Genomic DNA, 21398 nt, shown 5'->3' on the forward strand with positions numbered 1-21398 from the left:
TCCGATCCTTCAGGTTCTTCCTTAGGCAAAATCCCCATTGAAAAAACAAGGCTTAATTAAGAGCTGCAAGACGGGGCCTTTGAATTCCTTGTGCCACCAGCTGAAGGGCAGCAGCCTCAGGCAAGCTCCCCCAGGCAGCGCGCTCCACGCGTGCACGCACGTGGGAAAGCAGCTTCCAACCCAACCACTCCAAATTAGCTAATAAAAAAGGAATTTCGCTGCCAGGAATAATATAATTTTAATTGTTCCCCAATTTCTGTTGTAAAAAAAAAATAAAAAAAAAATTAAAACCAGGCTAGAGGTTTCCAGTTCCCAGATTTACATTATTATTTCAAGGGAAATAAAGAAAATACTTTCAACCGTGACACGGAGAGGAAAAGAAGGATCATAAATGTTTCGGGAACAAAAGCAACAGCACATGCTGCCTGGATGGCAGAGCTACGGACACTCAGGCTTCAAAAAGCCCCAATTTTTAAATCCCTGTGCACCTAGGCCCAAAGGAGCGCGTTGTCCATGGGCTTCCCCCCATGCCAGGCTCCTGCACCAGGGCCCCCGCTCCCCCCCAGTGCCACCAGGCCCTTCCCAGTCACCTCTGGGCTTGCTTTAAGCCACGGCAGCTCATAAAGCATCATCCACTCATTCCTGCTAAACCCAGCGATTTGTAAATCAGGCACAAACGCCTCTGTAAGCTAAAGCTCGCTGCCCTGACACACTCCGTGAGTCACAAGAGCCTCTCTCTTGTCTTCCTTCTCGCTCTTCAGTTTCTCTGTTAAAATCCGTCCTGATGCATGAAAAACTGTTCCCTGGACTGAGTTCAGTCTCCTTTTTTCCATCTCGCAAGCTGCTTCGGCGTTTTCCCACGAGACCCGTGCAAGGCTTTACATCATGCACAGCGCTCCTCCATTCGTTCTCAGAAACCTAGAACCAGATGGGTTTCTTTCCAGTTCTCAAATTCAAGATCACAACATTTTTTGCCCCTTTGGGACCTAATTTGCTTTTCTCTGCTGGCTTTTTTTTTCCTGCTTTTTATGGCCCCTCCTAAATTAAGAGGGTTTGCAAACCCTTTCTAAGAGCTGGCCTGCTCAGTTTCACCAACGAGAGCTCTTTTAGCCTGCAAAACAGAGACTCGAAATCTGTTTTCTCACGCTTGCCTTCTAGGAGCATCAATTACGAAGTGCAGCTGAACTGACACACAGCATTTGGGGCTCCCGGAGCCCATGCTGAGCATTTCAAGCCTCCAGCTCCCGGCAGGAGCTGCGCACGTGTCCATCCCTCTCCGGACACCGCGGGGCCATGTGCCGGCTGAGGTCTGGGTGCAGGGAGCAGCTGGGTTTGGGTGGCTGCGGGTGCCCAGCAGTTCTGGTGACTTCTCCTGGCTGCTGGAGACCCCAAACCCTTCCCTCTGCTCGTCTTCCACCAGGGGAAAGGTGAGCAAAGAGGTTCGAAGACAGTTCAGAGCAGACGGAGAAGAGTCGGTCTGCAGCGAGAGCCTCGTGGGCACCACGTGGCACCCACCCAGGTGACACCTCTGTGAAAATGGGGAAAGAGAAAATTAAGTGCCATGAGTGCCCAGTTCTTGTCACCACCACTACACAGCATCGAGAGTGATAAAAGGATTTTTTTTTTTTTTTTTTTATAAGAAAACAACCCATACTGCCAATCAGCTGAAGCCTACAGGCTGCCTATAAATCTCACAGGGAAAAAAGTTAATGGGATTTGCGCAAGGAAATCTGGAAGAGAAACAGGCTGCTCTGCCCAGCTGATGTATCAGGTCTGCATCTCTGCTGGAAACAGGAACGCTTCTTCGGCTTCCCTAATGAAAACCTTTTCTCTACATTAATATACTAATCTGATTTTCTACTACGTTAATCCTTTCTCTCCAAGGATAGCACAAAGGCACCCAAATGGGTGACAAGCAGAGAGACTGCGGAGCTGCCTGGTCGGAGCAGGAACCACACGGCTCTGCCGGCACGTCCCACTCCTCTCCCGAGGGGCACAGCAGCTGTCGCCTCGCAGCCACCCCCAGCCACGCAGCACGGACCGTCCCCAGGCGCTGAGCTACGCACAGCATCTGTCGGCGCTGGGGCTGGTGCCTGCAGAGAGACCCTCCTACAATATGTCGTTTCCAGTCCCAGGAACCATCCAGGAGAACACTAAGAGGAGCAGGCTGAACATTTCAACAGAAACGCAAATATACTCCGGGTCTTCGCTATTTCCAGCCAAAACATTCTCTGGTTAAAGAACAAGATCAGCTTCGCCTGCTCATTAAAGCTGTGCTGCGGACTCCATTGGAGCAGATAAATTGGGATATTTGCTCCCCAGGCTTGCTTTTTAGTCAAATCTGTGATATAAGAGAAGACCTAGAAATTAAATACTTTTATCAAGCTAATAACTGCTTGAATAAGCATTCCCATAGCTAGGAGGAGTGTGCAGCCAACCACGAGGTTTGGAAAGGTTTTGAGAACTAGTCTCAGTCTGTCTGTCTTTGGGAGAGTTTATCCTATTTTGTAACCAACTCTTGTAGGGTCAACAAAAAGCATAAATCTGTTCAGATTTTTAAAATATGTCAAGGCAAGCATGCAGTTTCGACTGCCTGCTTAACAGGAATAGTGCTGGGATCCAAAACTGGGAAGACTTTAAATCAAGGATTTAAAGCTAAGCTCTTCCCTTGGCAGGCAGAGCTCCCACGTGCTCGCCGTCTCCGCCACTCTCAGTACCAGCCGCCCTCATTCGTGCTCCTTACAGCCGCGCTGTGCAGCCTGGCAGGAGCTACCCGCCCTCGGCACTCACAGGATGTACTGCACGAGACATTATTTCTTAAGTTTTGGGAACCTATATTTCTGTCCTGATACACTTTGGTAAAATACATCCGACCTTCCTGGAAGGAAAAAAAAAAAAAAAGCTATTTCTTCTTCGGGCATGGTGCAAAATGCCCCGTTTGTCTTTCAGCCTTTTTCATCTACAGGCCTTTAACTCTATTGGCCAAAGGTTTTAGGCACGGCTTTAAAGGAGAAAAGATTTCACACTGTGATCCAGAGCATATAAAGCGCACTCACTTCATGACGTTTTCAGTTAGACCCTTGAAAGCCCAGGAGCACAAACAAAATGAGTGGGCTCACCTTACAGCCTGTCAGGCGGAGACTAAAATTGAAGTCACCAACCCGAGAGGCTTGTCCTGGCTCCCACAGCCTCCACGTAAGCCTACGGCTGATTTGGGGGAGCTCTGAGCCTTCTGCAGGCCTGAGGAGGCTCGGCCGAAAGGCCCCCAGGCATGTGGGGTATGTGGGTCCATGGGGACAGCACCGATGGTGCTGAGCTCCTGCGGGCCCGGGCGCCTGGCTGCCCTGGGAAAGCGGCCGCGAGATGTTTATTTTGCTAAGCCAAGGGGGGCCAGTCCTGCTCTCGTTATAAACACGCGATGCACCAGACTTAAACAGAGCTGAAGGTCATTAACAGCTTGGCTCGGAGGAGAGCAGCTTTCTGTTTGATGTACTTCAGATCCCGTCCTCCTAAAAGCAGAATATCAGCAGTCAGCATCGGCAGGACATCTGCTGCCAAAATGCTGGATTAGCAACAAGAGCCTCGTTATTTGCACGCCGCAAAGCACCACTTAGCCACGGGGTCACCTCGAAGAGATCCCTCTTGTGTGACCACGCTCTGTCACTTGTGTCCCCCCCAGGGACCTCAGCGGAGCTGAGCGCTCCAGCTCCTCAGCAGTGGCTTTGGACTTCCCTCTCTCCCCTTCTCCTTCCTTCCCTGGTTTTTAGGAAAGACAGAGGCTGGTGATGCTACACAAGGTACCCAAGGAAGAAGCTCCTGGTTCATCTGAGAGCAGAAGAAACCCTCTGAGGCTGCAGGGAGCCTCCTGGCCAGCCCAGCCCCTGCTGCACCAGAACAATAGCTGCAGGCAAAGGCTGACCATCCTCGAGCAAAATCCCCCCAGCACTTGTACCCCCAGTTTCCCCAGGCTCCAGCCTTCTGTGGGTGAAGTCACCGCAAGTCCTCTTTTGTGCCAATCTGACGAGCAGGCAGGTCTGCAGACACGTGTCAGCACATCCCTCAGGACCGAAATTCAGCCTCTGCACAGAAGACAGAAATGCAACGCAGCCCTCCCTTCCTCTCCCCTCCCCAGCTTCTCAGTAGCAAGCTCAGTGCTCTGCCTCTGACAAACTGGTTCAAAAGTCCTGGAAATGGAAATCTTATTAACTCCCAAGGAGGTAAGGGCCGGACAGCGCTGTGTTCATTCTAATGCACAAAACAGATTTACTTTGTGGCCAGTGTACACAGGCAGGGGATGGATTCTCCAGCTCGGTCCACGCCGTACAGCTGCTTCTCTCCCGGCACGAGTGGATTTAAGTAGCTCAGGACCAAGAGGCGGATAGACAAGGCAGTTGAAGCAGTGAGAAGATGGCACCTGGGGCCAGGGTTTGTGCCCAGGGACACGAGGACAAGGACACTCTGTGCACAGGACTCGCCACCAGGAGCTTCCCTGGGAAATGGCCCCAAAAGAAGCCTGTGGCAAACCCAGATCTCAAAGGCTGCCCCTAATCTGCAGGAAAGGGCACATTTTAGCAGCCAACCACATTTAAAAAGTTCCCTGAAAAAGGTCTGCTACCCTTTCCCTGTGGGCCCTTCAGCTGCCCTGCTGAGGGGCCGGGTTTTGCAGAAGGAGCAGGCTCCAACCTCGCTTTACAAAGCTCGGTAAGTCCATCCCTGCTATTGAGCTCCGCTCGGGAGATGAACAGATAAGGAAACAGGGCTGGCACGGCTTTCTGAGCCTAGATGAACGGAGCATGTGAGTTATTTTATGAGACGGACTTCACATATCCTGCCAAGTCCCTGTTTCGGTGTAAGCCGAGCACAAAGGAGAGCCCCATGCAGCACGTACTGCTCACCGCGCGCCTTCTGCAGACGTCAGCCGAACACCAAATCCCTTTTTCAGATCTCCCTGAACACAAACCCAAACCCTTAACACCCAGAGGGCGTTTGGGTTAAGGAGACAGCAGGCAGCGTTCGTGTGAAGCGTGACCCCCCCCCGGCCCCGGCCCCTCTGAGGGCTGCAGGGTTGGACCCCAGCAGGCGCAGCCCCGGGGCCGCAGGGGAGAGCGGGGCCCCGAGGAGCAGGGTCGGGTCCTGGGGGGACACAATTTAGTGCGAGTGTTTCTGTGCTGTGTTCCGCAGTTTCTGCTAAACCCCTGCAAGCTACAAGAAAAAGCATCACAGGCAAACCTCCATTGCATTTTTTTTTTAAATTAATTATTAGAGCATGGAGCAGGGCTGAGGTGAGCCCCGAAATCTCATATCAGTGTGAATTTTCGACCACAAAACCCCAATTCCAAGGTGCACGCCCTTCCGTACAGCAGCCGTGATTTATGCTAGGGCAGTAATTACACAAATACCCGGACGAGCCCTGCCTGAGAGCGGCACATCAGCAGTGAAAGCACCAGACAGGGAAAAGCTGAACATTTCCTACCAGTGTTCAGTGATGCGTCACCTCTGACAGGATTACAGCAGCCTCGACAGCAGTCATCTGAAATCTATTTGCATGGATGGGGAAGTTTCTATACCATTTGCAAGTGATGGCTGGGGATTTCTTAACATCCAGTATTGTTCTAGGGGGAGGAAGACAGCGACCCTTTTCTGAAGGAGTGCTCTCAGGAGAAGCAGCTCTGGGATGTAAAATGAGGCGTTATTAAAGTTAAGTGCATATTAAAATTAAGTGCTTTTGGGGTTAGCTAGGAAAATATTCCAGCTCCATATTTGCACATGTTCTGCACTATTCATGCACACCTCCAGGACAGCACACATCTAACCGAGGAACGAGCCCTCCCCATGAGCAAAGGGGCAGGGAGCCACACGACTGCTTTCTGCCATTGGGGTGAGCCGCCCAGCCCCTCGGGGGGAACATCTCCACCTGGAAATCTGGCAAAGGGCATGGAGCTGCCTGCAGGACAAAGAGTGAGTGCTGGGTTCAGCGCCTGTGGGGCTGGCGTCACTTAGAGGGCTCCCAGGGGACTCGAGCTGCCACGGCACAGCTTCGTCCGCAAAGCTACCTGGCTCCCCTCCGTCTCTTAAAAATCCACAGCGATGGAAAAAAGTTACCCAAGAACGGCAAGAATGATTAAAATGTGTTTCCATTTATCCTGCCTGCCTCAGCTCAGGCAGCATGTTTTTAATATCAGCGGTGCGAGGGTGTGTTTAACAAGCAGACAGAGGAGGGCTTTGTACCAATGTATCTGCTTTATTAACACTTTTATAAAAAGCAGGATAACTGGGGAGCGTATGTAGAGGAGACCAGATATACTTGCTGTGTTTTTAAAGTGCTTTCAGCCAAAGCCCTGCAGATGAAGCCCTTCGGCAGAGGCACCACCACGTTCGGAGATGAGAGCAGCTGCAGCACCGACACAGTGCGCTGTGCTGAGGCTCGGGCCGTGCCTAAGAGGCTCAGCTCAGTCCTGAGACAGCTTCAGCCACAAGGTCTCCCATGGAACCAGAACAAGGAGCAATTTTAGCAGAAGTTACCGCAGGTGAAGAGGCCCAAGGCTGAGCTCCTGCTCGAGCAGCCTCCCAAGGGACTCGGCCTTTTGCAGCAGCAGCTGACGATGCCCACTGCTCTTCACACGAATCTCTAGAGAAGTATCTCTAGAGAAGTGGGAGAGTACCACCGTGTTCAGGATTCCTTTCCCAGTGCCCCACTGGCTCAGGAACACATCAGCACGTGGAAACGATAGCGATTGCAAAGGGCAATTCATTCATTTCAGGTGAGCGACAAGGAAACTGAAGCAGGATACTAGTCCCTTCTCCTGATGATTGCTTGGTAAGAAGAGAAACGCAGCGAGCTACGTGTGCCTTCACACAGACAGTGTGCTGAGTACACCAGCGTGCAGCTTCCTTACCTGTGCTGAGGGTCACCACTGAAACTGATGTTATCCAGTAAAATAACATGGCATACATGTATCTTAGCTCTTCATCCAGTGGTATTTCCTATTTTGTCCTAAATCAACCCAAGGTGTTATTATTTTAGTAGAGCTCCTATTTAGCTTCAATGAGAACAAATTATTTTAGTTATTTGGATAGAAGAAAGCCCCATTTTGAAGTTTAATTCCAATTTTCTTTTCCCTTTACCCCCAAGTTGTTCTTTCCTCTTTCATATATTAGGATCACTGAAGCTTGCTTGCTAAGATGCTGACTTACATAAGAGGTACCTAGAGAATTCCACATAAAGGCTTACAGCTACTACAGCTCGACGCAGTACAACGCACTGAGGAAATTCATTTGCTTTCAGGTGATTCAATATTAGGTCACAGAACAAAGCCCCCAAGCACACACCAACCTGTGAGCAGCTCCTTCACCCGGTGAATGAGATCAGTGAGTTTTGGAGGTATGTGAGACCAAGACACCCGACTGAAATGCTGCCCGAGGACCTGCAGCGCGGGGCTGACTCCAGCTGCAGGGGCTGTCAGGACGCGGCATGTTTCTGCTATTAGCAGTCCTCAACCAACAAGCTGGGAGTTCCCATGCGCCGGGAGCCCAGCGCCGTGCCAGGGCATTATCTCATCCCTTGTTTTCCCAGAAGGACGGGCAGGCATTTCACTGCCTGCACAAAGCTCCAGCTCCAAGGGGCGCGGGCTGGCTTGCTGCGGGGGCTCGAGCTCTCCCCGCAGCAGGCATCACCCCGGCTGCACAGAAATCCCCCCTCTCCAGGAGGCTTTAACCCCGACTTATAAAAATAAGGATGGCCTGTGGCAAAAAGCCCTTTGCAAATATGGTTTCAGAAGTTTCCTCTGCAACAGCAACATGGTAATAATTTGAAGCAGTTCTCTAAGCCAGTTAATCAAATGAGAAGTAATTCATCCTTATTAAGACAACATAATGAGACCAAAAAGTTAACATAAGAATATTGAAAGACCCTTTTTTAAAAGACCCTTTTCAAGCTGTTCGGAGTTTTATAGCACCAGCAAAGACTGTCCGTGCTGCCACACTGTAGATACAGCTCAGTTCCCAGTAAGCCTCACAGCTTTTTACATTATGGAAAATTAGTTAATAAAGAACTTGTGATTGTGTGGAACCATCTGGAGCCAAGGCCCACCACCAGGGATGCTGGCACATGCCCACAGCTGGCTGTATCCTGGGGGCTGCGCTCATGATCCCTCCGTGCCACAGTTCTGCTTTCACAGTCAACCACAAAATAAGACAATATAGGGGAAAAGTTATAATTAAAAAAATGAAGTGAAGAGCAGGAACAGCCTTCCCATGCTGCCTGCACAACTATCCCACATTACGGCATGGCTGGCTCTTGCTCTTCAGTGCTCAGAGCCCGCCTTGCATCGGGCTGGGACAGCCACGACTGCTGGGTATGGTGCGAGGGAGAACCAAGGGGGGCAGAACGGGGACCAAGAGCACCGACCGATGTCCCCAGCCATCCTGTGACAACCACACCGGTGACATTACACAGGCATGGTGGCACCACAGCACCAATCCTACGGGACGCAGCGATAACCGCCTGCTGCGGACAGGCGAGAGGAAGGCCAGGCTCCAGCCCCAAGCCAGCTGGCTCCGTCCAAGTGCCCAGGTCTGGGAGGACACACATCCCCTCCCAGCCTCATCTGTGTGCTGCCAGCTGAACTCGCTGCGATCCCTCTCACCCCAGGCACGTGAAGCTACCGGCAAGGAGCGCGGCCACGGCTCTGCCTCGCAGCCCGCGCTCCCGGCCCCGCGTGGCCAGAAAGCTGTCACTTCCAGCAGCACGGCTCCGGTCGAGAAAACAAACATCCCACGCTTTTATTAGCACCACATGGCGGTGTTTTGACTGGACGGCTCACACCACAGGCGGCCGAGGACGGGGATTTTCAGGAAGCGATCCCATCCCACACACTGGTGCTGTGCTCTCTCCCTGGCCATGGAGAGGTTCGGGCGCTGCTTGTGATGCTAAAATGGGGCGGCCAGGACTGATTCACAGCTGGGCAGGAGGTCACACCACATAACAGTGGTGCCACACCAGCACCATGGGAACTACGACAAGCGCACGGCTCCCTGGGGAGCACAAACTACTCTGAATGTCCCTGCACGGCTTGGGCGGCACACGTCGGTGCAGGACAAACACACAGCCCCTGTTAGGACGCAGTGAACGTCACCAAATTCATCATTTTCTCTACAGACTCTCACTGTTAAAGAAAGCCTCGTGCAGTACAAAAATACCTTGGTTATCAGTTAAGTATTAGTTCATTGAGATGATTCACATTTCTGCTAAATGTGAGCAAGCAGCTCTCCCGGTTTCCAAGTTCTTCCATTCCGATGGCAATTACTCCCTGCAGTCATGGCATTAATCAAAGTTTTAATAAGGAGGATTGATTACATTCTTGGTCAGAGTAGGGGTTTTCCACAAAGCTCAGCTGACAAACCACAACAGAATTGAAGACAAAGAGCACAAGAGCTTATCAGCTGGTTCACACCTTCCACAGTAATAAACCTAAACAATAAACTAAAATGAGATTATGGGATACACGCTTTCCTAGAAATCACATGAATTTAGTCACTCTGCCTACATTCACATGTCTCAGAGCAGGGGAACTACAGCCAGAAGTCAAAAGACTTTGAAGACATCTTTGCCCAGGACAGCAGAAAAGTTGATGAAGTAGACTCTTGGATTCCCCTTGGAGGGAAGAATAACAAATGCTCCACACTACTGGAAAGGCTGCTTGGGGTAAATCTAAAACCTTTTCAAAGATAACCCCAGATCTATTCGTGCAATTTGAGGGCAGAATTCCAGCAGGATTTCCCCCCCGCCTCCCCATGTTTCAAAGCAGACTGCTTTTTTCCAGATGCTAGGAAGCACACCTCCAGGTTGCACGTTCGGAGCCAAGCTGTTACTTTACAACGAGCCTTTTCTTTCCTGCTACCTAACAAACGAGGTTGCTGCAGGGACTGAACTGGCGCCACGCAGGACCGCAGCAGGTCCCGGGGGGGGGCTCCAGCCACAACTGTCAGCTCTGCTCCAGGGACAGGACGGCTCCTGCAAGGGGCTTGCCACCACCCTTAGCATCAGGCAAGGCCGAGGATGTCTGCAAAAAACCAGGGCTGAGGACAGCTAGTGGCCAGGAACCCAGGAGGACATTGAGCGAGGAGGTATAGGAACATGTCTGCAGCTGTAGGAAGGAGCAAGAGCAGGAACGTGCTCGCTTTACCTGCTCGTTCCTGCTCCCACACCTCTTCTGGGGCCTTGCCACAAAGCTGCCTGGTTAGCCACTCCAGATTTAGACATTTCCAGTGTAGGTCTGGATTCAGGGAAATCCATCACTGCCCCCTTCATTATGCTCTACGCAACTGACTAATTTTTTAAAAAAGATCCACATGTAACATATATTAATAGTAAGAATCAAATCCAATCTGCATTAAACCTCAGAAATGTTGTATCTGGCAGTGGAACTGCTGCACATTTGTTCCTTATTTAACATTATTCATAAGGTTTTGGGCACATCAAAGACTATTAAAAAACCCTGTCAAAAAAAAGATTGCCATAATTGATTAATGAAACAACCACGGCCAGAACTCCCTGCCAAGGCTACAGATCACCCAGCAGGGCAGAGGGACAGTGTCCCCTCTGTGGCACCCGGGGCAGGCTGGCAGACACGGCCATCCCACGGGTCATCACGTTGTGGCACGAGCAAACGCCCTCACCCCCATCTGCCGACTGTTTTCACTGCATGGGAATGCAAAATATTCACAGATTCCATGGATGCGTCACAGGGCTGCGATGGCCAACGCATTCAAGGGTGTGAATGCACCGATGTGCTCTTGGTGGTGCTTGGAGAGCCTGGCCCCGTCCTCCCAGCAGCCGAGCTCATCGTTTGGTCACTTCCCTGCTGTCGGTGCATTTCGTCGCTCCTCCTCGAAGGGAACAAGGCAAACACCGCCCCTCGGAGCATCACCCTGGCTGCTTCTTCATTCATCCTGGAGTGAACTGAGGGAGGGCTGGGGGCCTTGGGACGCCCAGCTCCAGGAGAGAGCCGCACAGCCAAGCCAACAGCGCCTGCTCCCAGGGGCTTTGTGAGCACCAAAAAATGCTCACAAAGAGAGAGAAACCAAGAGCAATATTTGAAAACTCAGCATCGGCTCCTGCCCTGTACCTGTGGCTCGGGCTCGATGTTGATCCGGTAAGCTTGCGCCTTCCCATCTTCCAGCACGGGGGGCGACCAGGTCTTCCCTTCAGCTCTGAAATGGGACATAAAGCAAACCCAGCTTAAAATTAAATAAATAAAAATATCCAAGAACATAAATATACACACAACCTGGCAGAAACTACACGCTAGAACACAGCAAGACTAATAGAAATGCCTTTGAGCAAGAAGGTTGTGTGACCCCGTATGAATAGTCCTGACCCTTCCTACCCAGGTGCTGCAGACAGGAGGCCCTAAAACCCAATTTCCATTCACAAAAGCACCTTCAGTCCTTCCAGGCCAAGCCAGGGTGTTGTCACTGCCCAGAGGCTTCCCAGGAGGTTTCCCTGATCCCTTTCCCACCGGGAGCCTCGGGCACGGCTCCCCCAGGCCATCCCAGCCGGCTGCTCCTGTTCTGTACCGCTTCTCACCCTCGCTGGGGATGAAGGACGAGATCAGATGCCCAACACACAGAGCAGATCGCTGTGTTTAACCTCACAGCCTGCACACCTCTTAATGCAAAGAGCAGCTCTAGTTCCCATAGCCTGGGATCACCCGCTGCAGCCAAGCATCCCTCCTTGGACTCTGGCCCCAGCTGCACCCTGTGTTCAGTTTTGGTTTAATTATCTGCAGAGTCCAAGTGTGAAGAACAAGGAGCAGTTTTAGCCCTGGAATCTTTGATGCAAAGTTTTACCTTCAGTATCCTGTATCGAAACCTGTCAGCATGCAACCCCGCCTTTATAGATTCGAGGCCCCCACCATCACAGCTTTTTCAACAAAGAGCTTGCTCTTTGTCACAGTTAGAAAAAGATGTCTGGTTCTGATAAACACTCTACTACAGTTATTTGATTTTAGGCTGGGACCCTGCTTTCTAAATTGGTCTTTCAGACTGCTGTTTGCTGGGACAAAGGAAGCTGACCTTCCCAGGAACGGCAGCGTTCCCAACAACCCCGACTCCATTTTTGCCATCACCCAGTGCTGTGTATATTGCTTCCACGTTAAGAATTTCATCTGGAGGCTCAGAACAATGAGAATGCCTAATTGCATTGGCAGCAATTGTGGTTATAATTTCCGTGCTTTTTCCCCTTGCACTGAACTAGCCTGCTGTTTGTTCGCACTGCCGCCGAGAAGCGGACGGTTATGACATTCCTGTTTGTGCAGCTCTGGAGACCACATGCCAAATACAGCTTAAAAAAAAAATCCCCAAAGATTTCAATTTGCCAACGAGCAAGAAATGAGATTCATAAAGTGACTTTGCTTCCAGGAGATAAGAGTGATAAGCAACAGCAAGATCTCTCCGCGCTAAGCCAAGGCACTGGCGGCGGTGCTGCCGGCACTTCCACGCCGCGGTTCCCAGCCCACCGCACCCCAACAAGCCACAGCGGCTGTCCCGGGACACAGATAACTGGCAGCTTCCAAAGTCATGATGTCTGTACACTTCAGGACAGCATGGTCAGACTGCAGGCTTGCATGTAGAAGACTATTCGTAGTTAGCATTTTTAATGATTAAACTCAAGAGCTTCACCAACAATTCTTTAGAGCGACCAGAAGTTTTCGGAGTAAGCAAGACGCAGCCCTGTGCAGCTTCCAGCAAGGGCCGGAACAAACCCAGACTGACCTCGGCTGCAGTTTCCAGTTGAACTGCTGTGAAATTAAACCGATATAGCACAGTTTAGGTTCTGTTTGGCATTTTCAAAAACTTCCTGCAAAGCGAAGGGGACTGGGGAAATCACCAGCCTTACCAGAGTGAAATGAAAACCTTCTGAGGCTTGGTGAGAAGGAGACCCCTCTTTGCCAGGGGAACATGAGCTAACCCGAGGCAGCATCCCCAGCACGACCAGCACAGGGGGAGGCCCCTGTGGGCCCTGGGATGGGGGCACAGCAGGGACCTGGGGGTCACCACGGCCACCCCGAGGCACCTCGTGCTGCCAGCAGTCACAGCTCTGTGTTTAGGCAACAGCAAAAACTAATCACACTTCTCCAGCATAATGGGTGAGAGATCAGACACCGCGCTCAAATGTTCCGAGTTGTTTAATTTACGGCTCAAGGACGGGAAAAGCGTTTTCAGATGTGTTGTAGGGGATTAAAATCAGCTATGTGGAAATCATTACTGTGCATTAACAATGCTCTGCTCTATCTTAATGGCTGCTAGAACAATCCTAAGAAAAATAACTTTACCCAGGTTAGTGCTAGGCTTTAGACATGGGGCTTCATGGGAAACAGACCCATTAACAAGACAACACGAAAGAAAATAAAGAAAGTTGCAGACACCTTTTATCCCACAATTTGTTTTCAAAAAGACTCAATATCATTTTCCAGAAATTACTTGCATATGCTCGCACATTTTACCAAAGTGTTTTTTCACCTGGTAATGATCTGCAAGTCTCCTTCCCTACGTTTACACAGCTACTTTCAAGCTGCAAGAACTCCTGCATCTTACTGAGTATCTACTTGCTCCATTATAAAGGGGTGAGCAGTGCCCAGAGGAGCGCCAGCCCATCCCAGGATGCTGCCACCCACTCTTCTCATGAGGTGCACAGGTGTGAGTGGGCACCAGCTGCGCACCTCTGCAACGCGTACATGTCGCTGCATTTCACCCCAATCTGTTCAGTCCCTCCCAGGGCAGTGACTTCAGGTTACCGCCCACCTCCCACCGCAGTGCATCCTCAAGGTCATGACTGCAAAGGTGCTTTTTATTTCCCACATGGCTGTTACCCTTCTAAGAAGCAGGAAAGCTGCCCCAGAGGATGCTCGTGATTCCCCAGGATGCTGAGCCTCGCTGTGGTAGCTGTATGGTGCAGGATCAGTCCCTGCAGCGTTGCACGGGGCTTTCACTGACTCTGCAAGGAGGTGAGGCTTCGCACATACTAGCAAAGGTGCTAGTGCTGGGTGAGCCCTGCTGCACGTGGAGGACCCAGCTCATGCAGGACACACGCAGGAGAGGCCGTGGTGCTGCTTCTCCCTTCGTTCCCCTTGGCTCGAGCTGTTCCTGTGGAGCTGGGTGCTGGAAAGCTGCCGGTTTTCCCGTTAGTCCTCACACAGCTCCGAGGGGAAGCTGTGATTCACTTACTCAGTTGTTCTCAAGTTTCCAGTAAGAGCACATCACACCCTGTAACGGTTCCCACCTCCCAGCGCCGCGACTGCATGGCTCAGACGCGCACAGCCTCGGCCGCGCCGCAGCCATGAGAAAAACGTGCACAGAGCCAGGGGAGGCTCAAAGTCAGCTCCGTGAAGTTCCAGGGCTCCGGGGGCTATGTGCCCGGCAGATTCATCCCTGGGCTTCCTCCTCCAGGGAGGCAGTTTCCAGAGAAGCTCCATCTCAGAGAAGAGCAAGCGTGCACGCAGTCCATCCATGCTGCAGCCCCACACAACAGTCCCAGGCCCTTTGGTGCTGGTCTGCAGTTCCCACCCAGCCCCAGGCACAGGAGCCCAGGATTATCACCAAAAGAAAGGGCTTCCAATGGATTGCACTGAGAAAAGAGGCAGCAATGTTATTATTTTTTAAATATCAGACTCAAGACACATGAAATCCTCTCTGCATATTACACGAGCACACTATTCACGGGGCAGGAATAAACATGCATGCTTTCCTGACGTGGAATTTCTTCATTTGTGTACCTTAGAGACATTTTCAGTGAGGAAAAAAGAACAAAGTTTACCACACAATCATCGTTGTCCACACATTTACATTATTTAAAACTCCGAAATCCCTGGCCTCCAGTCAAGCGCGCAGATTTTGTGATTAAACACCAGACCTGCATACCACATTTCTGCACGTAATAACTCACGGGGGATGCCTAACGCCACCGATCTTCTCTCTCAGCTGCCCGGCGCCTGCCACTGGCTCTGCCCTGCCAGACGCTGCCGCCTCGCCTGGGGACCCGAGGGACACGAAGCCGACACAGGACCGGGCTGATGTGGGCGCGGACATCCTGACCCACCCGGCTCAGCCTCCCCAGTGCCAGCGCTTCCCCCACACCTCTCGCTGGGACAAGGCACAGCGGTGCCAGGAGTGCCTTCAGTGCACGAGGGGCAGCCCCACGGACACCGTGCCGAGGGTCCCCCTGTGCAACCCTGACCCTCGGCTGCAGGGCACGCGGGGAAACGTTCCCAATGTGGGCTTGAGGCCTGCTCCTCTGGGAGGATGAAGTGTAACCCCACAAACCGCCGGCTGGCAGAGGGCAGAAGCCCAGCGCACGCCTCCTGGCTCGCCCTTCCCCTGGGGGGCAGCGGCAGGCTTGGGCAGCACCGCCAAGGACGTGCCAGCCGCGTGCGTCAGCAGAAACAGCGATGCCACGAGGTCTCCTGTCCGGCGCCCGAGGTCCTCCATGTGCCCAGCCCTCAGCAGCTCTGCGCGTGCTTTCACCTGAGGCACGGCCCGATCTGAAGGAGCTGGCAAGGCTTTAAGAGCGCTAACAGAACTCCAAAGAAAGATGTAAGAACAGGACGAGCTGCATTGCTGTACTGCTTATCTCTGGGCAGAGCATGTTATGTGCTAGCCTGCGTGCCAGCTGCCTTCCAGGAGGAGAAAAGGTTGGTTATGGGAAAGAACACTGATTTTTAAATAGCGACTTCTTCATATGAACATATGTTGCTGCAGAGGATCCAGACGTGATTTATCAAGCTTGCAATTATTTTGTTGTAATTATTTTGTTTTTTTGCAGCTCCTCACACCCAAGGTGACTGCTGTTTGCTGCTGTTTGGAGAACAGGAGGGCCTGGCCCTGCCTGTTTTTACCACGCTTCGAGTTTTGCTGCCAATGCCTGCAGCCACTGCCTCCCCCAGCCTCCCAGAACTAAATGGAGGATCAGGTGCACACAGCTGCCCTGAGCCCCGACGGAGTTTCTGAGCACTTGTCTGGTTTTCCTTCACCTCATGTCTCAGTGGGAAGCCACCCATTTCTGTGCTTCCTTTGGAGAGGCCTGCTGAAGTTCAGGTTTGGTGACCGGGAGGCTGCAGGCTTCCTGTTTGGGGACACAGCTCTGGCAGATCCCACTGCCGGTCACCACCCTGCTCGCTGCATATCGTGACGGAGCTGAGTCCACCACCAGCCCCCTGAAACAAGAACATCCCACAGAGACAAGCACACCTTCCTCCTGCTCCCCAGCGGCCACCCGCTGCAGTTGGCACACAGCAGTGCTGGATGCCCCAGGGAACAGCGCGGTTCCCTCCTGCCAGCACAGCCGCGCTCCGCACCATGGATCCATCCTGCTTCCACCCAGCAGCTGCTGCTGGAGTAGCCACCACAGCTGCCCTGCCCAGCCTGTGATCCTCATCCTGCCCCACAGCCTGCACCAGCCACAGATGGGGTGCTCCCAGCACCTGGCTCCCATTATGGTGCCTGCAAATTACACGCTTGCATCTGACCAGAAGCACTCGGTTTTCTTCCTTCCATTCTGACTGCGTGAGCAGACTGCCAGGCAGCTGGGCAAGAGAAAACCAAACCCAGGGCAGTGTTTCTAATGACAGACTTAGGACAGACGCAGGCATCTATTTGCAGCCCATCCACACAGTCACACCTCACTACTGCCAGCCCACTTCACTGCAGACATCCCACTCACTTGTTTCCTCCCAAGCACGGAGGGGAACACTGTCTGCAGTGCATGGGAAAGCTTTATACACTGATGGTTTGTTCTACACACAAACCACCAGTCATCCTGGTTACTTGTTTTCCCACCAAAAGCCCTTTTCAGGCAAATCTGATAAATATAATCAGCATCTCCCAAATCCGAGGGGCCGTCTGCATTGCCAGTGCACCCAAAACCCGGCAGGTCTGGTTGGTGTCAGGACACCCGGGTCTGTTGGCCTGCCCCGTCGGACAGCCAACAACTCGCTCCTTTTTTCCTTGTATGGTTTTCACCCACTCCGAATTTCCTACTCAACTTTCAATTAAATTTGAACTTTCAACAATTTGAAAACAAACCCAATCTCGTTATACATCTCAGGAACACAATGTCAGGGGTTCACTGAGAAAGGGCACAGCACAGAAGCAAGCACCGAGAGCACCAGGAGTTGGGAGCCCTCCGCCGCCCAGCTCACCGCCTCGCCCCCTGCCCACCCTCAGAGCGGGATGGAGCCTTGCTTGGCAAGGCCCTCAACACCCAGTCTTGCGTGCATTTATTAAAAGACAGACCAGTGAGCTTGTTATTTCAAATACTTCAGACACTATACTGCCTTTTTAATCACTCCATTGGGGATTTTGTCAAAGGGGGCATGCAGAAAGGGCGCTGCTTGGGAAGCATCCTTCGGGATGAGCATGCAGCCACCCCTCCCTCTGTACACAGGGCTCTCTCAGGGCACGGTCCCACTGCAGAGCTCGAGAGGAGACCAGCAGTACTGCAAGCACAGCCGCTGGGCACCCACAGCCACCCCACACGAGGCCACGGCATTCTTCGAGAGGTGCTCCCGAGGCTTTGCTGGACGCGCTCCCCGCGCTGACTAACGGCTGGGCACAGGCATCTGGATTCAGGAGGTCACTCGGGAGACAGGGGAGAAGTCCAAGAGCCATGTCACCGAGCACTCTGCTTGGCCAGACTAAAAATAGAGCTAATAACGTGTCACTGGAGCTGCTTTTCTCACTACAGAGAAAACAAGCTATTCAGTTTTTCCTATCAAGAGCAAGGCCACGCTAAGGAGATGCAGAAAGCTCTCAAGGCCCCGCAAGGTGTTTGCTTTCTGAAGAACCACGTAACTGCACCAGCTGTAAGGTCTTGTTCCCAAAGCCAAACCCCATACACAGCAATTCCTCATCGTCCCCAGGTGCTGTGTGCATCGGTCTTGTGGCTTTCAAAACACAGCCCTTTGCTCTGGAGCAGCAGGCACCGGGCTGGACATCGTCCCTCTGCACTGCAGCCGGGATAGGAACCTCTTTTGGGACAACGGGAGCCACTCTCACAGATACTGCTGACACTGAGCACACTGCCACCATTGCTGCCATGATCCCAGCACCACCAGCATGAGCTGAGCACCGCTCTACGCAGCAGGACTGGGGGACAGCAGGGCTGTGCCCATACCGCCTGCTTCCTGCGGCCAGCATGACTCTTCTGATGGGCAAAGCCACCAAATAACCCCACCAGCAGTCGCTAAAGTGGCAGAGACTGGGACCCAAGGCTCTGACACAAGAAAAGCCATCTCCTTACTTTCTAGGATATGGATGAACTGCAGCTGACAGGACAAAAGAGCACCTGAAACCACTCCTGAACCACTGCAGTGTCAGCACAGCATAAAGGAAAACAAAACCATCTCTTTCTCTTAGCATGCCTACATGTATAAAGGTCAGAAGCCACTAAATTATCTTGTCTCAAGATGACAATTCCATCAAGCCCATCAGCAGACAGCTGGATGCCATAACAGCTCCAGCTCTGGTTTTAACCTGCCACTGCGTGCCCTTAGTGGATGACTTCCAAAGCCTGCCCCCAGATCCCAGGCAAGACTCCTTCCTCCTGCTCCTCTCTTCAGCCATAAAGTGGGGTCAGCAACACTGCCTTCAGGTTACAGACTAAAAAGTCTCCATGGAAAAGGTGATGATTTCATTAGGGTACTTGAGTCATCTCTGGCAGTGTCCTGTTCTAGGCACGGACAAAGCAGTTTCCGATTCCAGGCACGTCCCGGGACTATTTGAACCGCTCTGTTGGGCACTAACTTCCCTGCAGTGCTGGATGGCAGTCGCTGGCACAGCCTCGCATCTGGCTGAACGGATGGAAAGAAGTCTTCAAGCTGCCGTGATGACAAAGTTCCCATTCACTATTCATCTAAGTTTTATCTTCCAAATACAAACGTGTAACTGAGTAACTACACCATTACAAGAGGACACAGGCAACCTACAAATGTGAAAGTATGTCAATGTTCAGGGCAAAAAAAGGAACACCTGTGGTTTGATCTCAGTCAGACGCCAATTGATACTGGTGCCTAAAATGGGGTGAGAAAATTGGACTTCAGCTTATAAATTCAGGCAGTACGAACCCACACACAAGAATACAATGCTGCCAGACTTCAGGTGAAAGCTGTTTTCAGCAAAACTGCATTCTAACTCCTGACAAAAGATGTCCCATTGCTGAACCACCAAATCCTCCTGCTACACGAGTGTTTCCACTTCTCTCGTGCTTTCAGACAGCCCACAGAAAGCTCCACCAGCACTGGGAGAGCGGGGCTGGGAGGGAATCCTTGTCCTGCTCAAGGTAGCCCTGCTGGGTGTAAATAGGTGGTCCAGTCTCCCAAAAACTGCAACTGATTGAAGGCCGGACAATTCTCCTTGGCTATGTGAAGTTCTACCCACATGAAGGGTTTTCTGTTTTATTTTTTCCCTCCCCTTTCTTCCCCAAAGAAGCAACCACGTAACCTGCATGGTACAGGCTGAGCTCAGCAGCCCCTGCTGCAGCCAGGCATCGCAGACCCTGTTTTGTGAAACCCCAGAACAAAACCAGGTTTCCCATTCAGGGCAGCGCTCCCTGCTCTGAGCATGGCTGCTGCAACCATGGGCCGGGACCAGGCTTCCAGTCAGAAACTACATATTTCCTAAAAGAAGTATAAACAGCAAGTGGCAGCTCTTTATAGCAGGAAATGCCTTTTTAATCTGAAGTGGACAATTAATACAAACTTATTTAAATCTTCTGGAGATAACAGTCCCGTGGTAGCCTTATAAGGAGCACTCAGTAGGACTAGATCATTTGTGGCCTGCACTCGAAGTCTTTAGCTAAAAGATTAATTCCAATGGAAAGCAAAAAAACAAACCTTCAGTTTGCTTTGAAATAGTAAAAAAAGTAAGGAACTCACATGTATTTGGCAGCACCTTCAAATGTGTATTAATTCAACAGACACTTCGGAAATTGATAGGTGGGAGTCAATCAAACAGGAGGCTTCTCCCAGATGGGATTTTTGGTCCTGTCTATAGAAGCTCCACTGCCTTGAAGGGTTCGACCCAATTCAGCCTGCAGGAGCCTTGCAAGGTGCAAATGAGAACCCAGACACGTGTAAGTGACCCAGACCCATTTATTGTACCAGTGTTCTTTCAGAAATAGTTTGTCTCACTGTTTCTAAAAACCACAGAACAACCACACAGGCTGCTGGGATGCATCAAGAACTGGATCTAACGGCACGCCTGCTCTGGGGCCAGCTGCAAGCCTTCTGGAGAAGTGTCAGGCAAAGCTGATACAGAGCACGTAAGAAACCAAAGCCCCAAGGCTGCCTTGTTCCCACATCTCCCTCTCTGAAGGAGCACAGGCAGAAACTGCTGCCAGAGCAGCAGCAGCCGCCCTCCTTGGAAGGGCAGGGGAGCGCAGCATCACGGGGCATGCTGCACCACGAGCACCACTGGGACTTCTCCTCCAGCCTCACCAGCCAGGAGCAGTCACACTGTGGAGCAGGGACAGGGAGCAGGACGGGAAGCAGGCTGCACAGAAATGCCCACAGAGGCGTTTCTCAGTAACACGGACACGGCACCTGCAGCCTCAGCCAGCGGCGTGCGGCACCCACCTGTTCACAGAGAGCAGCAGCTGGTCCGTGCACGCCTTGATCTTGTTTTGTGCTTCCAGGTGCGTCATGGTTTCCGTGCTCTCCCCGTTAATTGCCAGAATAATGTCTCCTGGGCACAGGTTTGCCAGGGCTGCTTTACTTCCAGGGTTAATCTAGGCAGGAGAACACAGAAGGGTTACTTAAAAGAATGTTCACTTTAAAGAGACCCATTTCTTGGAACAAGCAGGTTGAAACAACAGTTATCTCTGGAGACCCACACATTTTGCCTACATCAACAGCAGCTACCAGAGCTGGGACACAGCCAGGGCCACCCCTGCACCTTTGAGGGTCAGGGATGCAATGCCATCAGGTGCTGGCGCTCGGCGCATGAGCTTTCTGTCAGCCTCAGTACGTGATCAGGCCCCCTCTTCGGATCCAACGTCTTTATTCGAACAGATCTCTTTATTCAAACAATACAACTCCCTCTTTAAAGAAAGCTCCTTTAGCTTGCAGGCCCTAAAACATGCTGTGAGAATCAGTCCCTGAAGAGTACGTGAAACCCTCTACTTTGGATAAATATGTAATTTAGAGATGAGAGCAGTCACCCTAATTGCTTCCTGGGGAGATGTTACATTTGACATCAGTTTTTCCTGACCATCATTCAAATAACTTGTCTCTCTGCAGCTCTGCACGGAACATAACGCAGCTCATCAAGCATCCACAACCCTTTTCTACTGTTTTTTGTAGGAATGCCAAAGCCTTATAAAACTTAACGTCTTTCCTGAGGAACTA

The 21398-nt window shown here is 51.7% G+C and overlaps 1 protein-coding gene across 2 annotated transcripts in view; it reads right to left on the reverse strand.

Moving 5' to 3' along the window:
- The window catches only part of PDLIM4 (PDZ and LIM domain 4), a 43252-nt gene that overhangs the window by 9691 nt on the left and 12163 nt on the right, over positions 1–21398 (reverse strand). For both annotated transcript variants that reach the window (XM_040573444.1, XM_040573445.1), the window contains exons 2-3: positions 20628–20779; positions 11127–11211 (exon numbers count right to left, since the gene is read on the reverse strand). In XM_040573444.1, coding sequence (XP_040429378.1) covers positions 11127–11211; positions 20628–20779 — 237 coding nt within the window. The remainder of the gene's footprint in view (positions 1–11126; positions 11212–20627; positions 20780–21398) is intronic.

The sequence above is a fragment of the Cygnus olor genome, chromosome 14, assembly GCF_009769625.2.
Source record: "Cygnus olor isolate bCygOlo1 chromosome 14, bCygOlo1.pri.v2, whole genome shotgun sequence".
Taxonomy (NCBI): domain Eukaryota; kingdom Metazoa; phylum Chordata; class Aves; order Anseriformes; family Anatidae; genus Cygnus; species Cygnus olor.